The sequence below is a fragment of the Pteropus vampyrus genome, unplaced genomic scaffold (genome assembly GCF_000151845.1).
Source record: "Pteropus vampyrus isolate Shadow unplaced genomic scaffold, Pvam_2.0 Scaffold42, whole genome shotgun sequence".
Classification (NCBI taxonomy): domain Eukaryota; kingdom Metazoa; phylum Chordata; class Mammalia; order Chiroptera; family Pteropodidae; genus Pteropus; species Pteropus vampyrus.
Window position 1 is genome coordinate 3,007,729 of NW_011888823.1, and position 4,540 is coordinate 3,012,268.

General features: G+C 55.0%; 1 protein-coding gene across 1 annotated transcript in view; it reads left to right on the forward strand.

Annotated features, from left to right (window-relative positions):
• DNPEP (aspartyl aminopeptidase) overlaps positions 1 to 4,540 on the forward strand; it is a 13,315-nt gene that overhangs the window by 2,405 nt on the left and 6,370 nt on the right. The window contains exons 4-10 of the mRNA XM_023529719.1: positions 212 to 361; positions 552 to 682; positions 973 to 1,048; positions 1,167 to 1,274; positions 1,993 to 2,070; positions 3,070 to 3,153; positions 4,130 to 4,291. Of these exons, the coding sequence (XP_023385487.1) occupies positions 212 to 361; positions 552 to 682; positions 973 to 1,048; positions 1,167 to 1,274; positions 1,993 to 2,070; positions 3,070 to 3,153; positions 4,130 to 4,291 (789 nt within the window). The remainder of the gene's footprint in view (positions 1 to 211; positions 362 to 551; positions 683 to 972; positions 1,049 to 1,166; positions 1,275 to 1,992; positions 2,071 to 3,069; positions 3,154 to 4,129; positions 4,292 to 4,540) is intronic.

The following is a 4,540-nucleotide window of genomic DNA, read 5'->3' on the forward strand; positions in this document are numbered from 1 at the left end:
CACTGAGATGGGGGAGGCATCAAGGAATAGGGCAAGAGAGAGCTGGGAGGAACACATCGGGGACTCTATTCCATTGAGCAGGGAAGGAGGCTTGTCATCCCCCGCCCGCACACTTTGGACCCTTCTCTATCACTAATATTCATTCTATGTTACTTAGCTTGTGAACAGCCTATCTCATCTCCAAATCTTGTCACGCAACTTTCTCTGACTCCTCATTCCCCATCTTCACACTCAGGTGAAACGGCGATCTCGCCGAAGCCAGATGGGCTTCCAGCAGGTTGGTGTGGAGACCTATGGCGGTGGAATCTGGAACACCTGGTTTGACCGTGACCTGACCTTGGCTGGACGCGTCATTATCAAGGTAGTAACTGGGGTTGAACCTGGGAGGTTCTCATCTTCAGCTCTCTGGGAGAGCTACCCCCAACTCTGGGGGAAGCGGGGAAAGGGCAGTCCAGATCAAAGGGCCACTTCGGTTAGTTTGTGTGAAGTGGGGGCTTTAACCAGCTGTGGTTGGGAGGCGCTCTGGGCTGACCAGGCTTGGTTGGCCACAGTGCCCTACCTCAGGCCGGCTGGAACAGCGGCTGGTGCATGTGGACCGGCCCATTCTTCGCATCCCGCACCTGGCCATCCATCTGCAGCGAAACATCAACGAGAACTTCGGGCCCAACATGGAGATGCACTTGTGAGACTGGGGCAAGGGCTTTGGTGACTAGGAGGGATAGGATATGGCACCAGGTGATGGAAGGGGCTCCAGCAGGACCTGAGAGACCACTACCTAATGGTGGCCACTATCAGGTTCTACTCTTGAGACCCAGTTGATGTCCGAGGGCCCTCACAACTATGCTATTCAGGGGGACCAATTGGGAATTAAAGGGCAAGGGCTGTTCCCCATCAAGAGATGCCTGAGCCCAGTGCCCCTCCCCTTTGCCCTCTAGCCCTCCCCACAACTCGTCTTCACGTGTCTCCCCACAGAGTCCCCATTATTGCCACAGCAGTCCAGGAAGAGCTGGAGAAGGGGACTCCTGAGCCAGGGCCCCTCAGTGCTGCAGTAAGGCACTCCTCTACTTATGGGGAGGGGTGAGCAGGGTGGGGAAGGAAACGATTCCCTGAGAAGGGGAGAGGCAGGGAAGAACAGACCCTCCTCCCAACACCCTTCTGCCCTATAGGATGACCGACACCACTCGGTCCTCATGTCCCTTCTCTGTGCCCATCTGGGGCTGAGCCCCGAGGACATCTTGGAAATGGAGCTCTGCCTTGCGGACACCCAGCCTGCGGTGAGGAAGGACTGCAGAAACTTGGGATGGGGACCCCTGGGATAGCAGCCTGCCCCAGTGTGTCCCCTGAAGCACTCTTCACCTTTGCTACTCTCCTAATATTCTCATCCCTATTCTACCCAGTAGACATCCCATCCTTCTGTCTACAGGACAGTGGTTCTCAAAAACGGCAGTTTCCTGCTCCAGACCTGCCTCCATGGATGCTCTTGGGTGGGGCCTGGGAATAGGCTTTTCCACAGATCCCCCAGGAGTTTCTGCTACAGTTGGTCCTGTCTACTTTGACCCCCACTGACTCTGAACTTCTGGGGGCAAGAGGCCTCCACGTGGCCACCCTTTTTCTGGAGCCTGCCGGCGTGCCCCTCCCATTTGTCGACTGCTAAGACTTTGGACGTTCAGTCCTCTTGGAATGTGCACCAAGTTTCTGTGTCTCAGCTGGTCTCCTCTGTTATTCTTTACCTTTTCTTGTGACCATTCAGCTCCTCCCTTTTCTTGTCTCATGGGAACTGGTCAGGAACTATAGGCCACCCTCTGTCCCTCAGCTCCAGCCCAGCCCCATTTTCCAGCCCTGCACAGCAGGATCATAGTCCAAAGCCAGGGGTCCGAGGGAAGTTATGTTGGAACCAAGGAGACAGTTCAAGCTCAGGCCCTTGGGAGCTGGGAGAAGCAGATGAGTTGGGGTATGGGGTTAAACGTCAGGCTGACTGTCTTATCTTTCTAGGTCCTGGGTGGTGCCTATGAGGAGTTCATTTTTGCCCCTCGACTGGACAATCTGCATAGCTGCTTCTGTGCTCTGCAGGTGAGGAGCTGGGGCACCCCCAGGCAGCACGTAGCACCAGGAGAGGCAGAGTGTTGGGGCAAGGGAACTGCTGCCTCAAGCCGCAGCAGGTGGTGAGACAGCCACTGGCCACCCCCAGTCTGCTGGTGGGCCATGGGGTGGGGCCTAAATGCTGCAGCCTCAGCATCACTCCTCTTGGTCCCACCCTTGCACCAGCCTGGGGCCTGGAACTGTGGTGAGGAAGGCTGAGAGGTTGTTTAGGGTACCACAGTGTCTTGTCCTAACCCTGTTTCTGCCGCCTCTCCTTTAAGTTAACCTCTGCTTCAAGGGAAAGGTCTTAACAGCCCATCAGGCAGTATCATCCACTTCCATCTGCTCCCCACCCTCAGGTATAATAAGCCCACCGAGCCTTCTCTTTGTGCCTCGGAATCTCAGTGGGGTTGTCTTTCTTCCTCTTAGCCACCTTAATAGTCCTACTTTCTTTCCACCCTAGTAGGTTCCCTTCCTCTCCTCTTACCCTCACCCCTCCCTCTGCCCTCTTCCCACCTCTGTTTCCCTCCCCATCCTGTTCTTGGAGATAGGCTTTGGGCTAGAAATGAGACCAAAGCTAGATCTGGAACTCATGTTCACTTCTGCTGCAAGCCAGCCAGTCATGTCTCCTTGATGGAGCGACAGTCATCTCTTTGAACCCCGATCTCTTCACTGAGGCCAGTTAGTTTGCATAATCTTTGTGGTCCTTTTGACTTTATAGGATTCTCCGCCCTTCCCCTCCACTTTACACATCCTCCTGCCTTTTGCATGGGAGTTTCTCCCAAAGGGTGGCTTCTCCTATCCCGTTAGAAAGGTCCCCCACTGCCCTCCACCAGGCAATGCCCCCAGAGATGAAGGCCAGTGAAAGCACAAGCCCATTTCACTGCAGCCATGATGACAGGTGGGGATGGGCAACTCTGAGGTGTTGGTGGGCCGAGTTATGGAAGCAGAAGGGGTGAAGACGATGCTCTTGATCCCTCTCTAAATCAGGCCTTGATCGATTCCTGCACAGCGCCTGCCTCCCTGGCCGCGGATCCCCACGTGCGCATGATTGCTCTCTACGACAACGAAGAGGTACACAGAGGGCTCTGGGGAGGGTGCCCTCTGGGGAGTCTTCCATGGCCGGCCTGTGCCAGTGGAGGAGACACTGCCTGTGCTCTCTAGCACTTGGTCTCCTCTGGCTCAGCATTCATCGGCCTCTGTTGTGACCATACCTCCCATGTTTCTCTGTGTGAGCATAGTGAGCTCCTGGACAACAAGGACTGTGCCCTTTCATCCTCAAAGCCCCAGAGGTCGGCACATGGTAGGTTCTCATCATGCCTGCCTGTGTTAGGGTGCAGTCCTAGACACTGTAATGGAGCTTGAACAGCTGGACAGTTCTCTCATATAACCGCACAGGTCAGAGTTAGCAGTTCAGGACAGGTCTCTACTCTCCTGAACACATAGCTTCCATTTCAGGATCCAAGTGGCTGTTCCAGCTCGTGCCATCTCATCTATACTGAGTTAATAGGAAGGGAGAAAGGGCTAAGGGGAAGTGCCTGCCCATCCATTTAAGGGCATGACCCAAAGGTGGCATTCGCCACTGCTTACATTCCATAGAACTCATCCTGGCCATGTTTAGCTTCAGGGGAAACTAAGAATGTCATCTCTGCTTGTGTAGTCACATACTTAGCCACAGCTTGGGTGTTACAGAAGATATCATGGACAGTTAGCAGTTGGTCTCTGTCACACACATAAAAGAGGATTGACCCTTGTAGTGGGGCATTTGTGCTGAGCCCCAGATGTGAGGGTCAGGGGAGAAGGAGGGGCAGTGCAGGAAGCCACCAGAAAGTGCTGTTTCTGCCCCAGAGGTGACTGAGGATTAGTTTGGCCCCGGCCTACCTTCAGGTTTTGGTGACACCAGGGTTGGGAAGTTGCTGATAATACCCCACATTTCTCACTCATGGACTCGGTGGGGTCCTGGGCCAGTGTGGGTGTTAGGCCCCTCTCCTGGGCCTCCAGCTCAAGCCCCTCAGCCCAGACCCCAGAACCAGGTCTCTGCTCTTGCCAGGTGGGGTCTGAGAGCGCTCAGGGGGCACAGTCACTGCTGACAGAGCTGGTGCTGCGGCGGATCTCGGCCTCACCTCAGCACCTGACAGCCTTTGAGGAAGCCATACCCAAGTCCTACATGATCAGCGCAGACATGGCCCACGCTGTGCACCCCAACTACCTGTGAGTGTCCATGCCAGGCACGCAGTCACAGTCCTGACTCAGCCGGAGACCTGGGTGTAACCCTGGGCCCTAGCCTTTCCCCCTTCCCCTTCCTCATTCACCTGGGAGGTTCAATGGGGGCTTTCTTTTGACTGCTCCAAGGCCCAGCTTGGTCAAAATCATGTAATGCCTAACCCAGGTATGTTGAATAGGCTCTATCTACAGATTTAATTCCATCTGTCTCTAGAGGCTGCCTGGAACACTGTTTAGC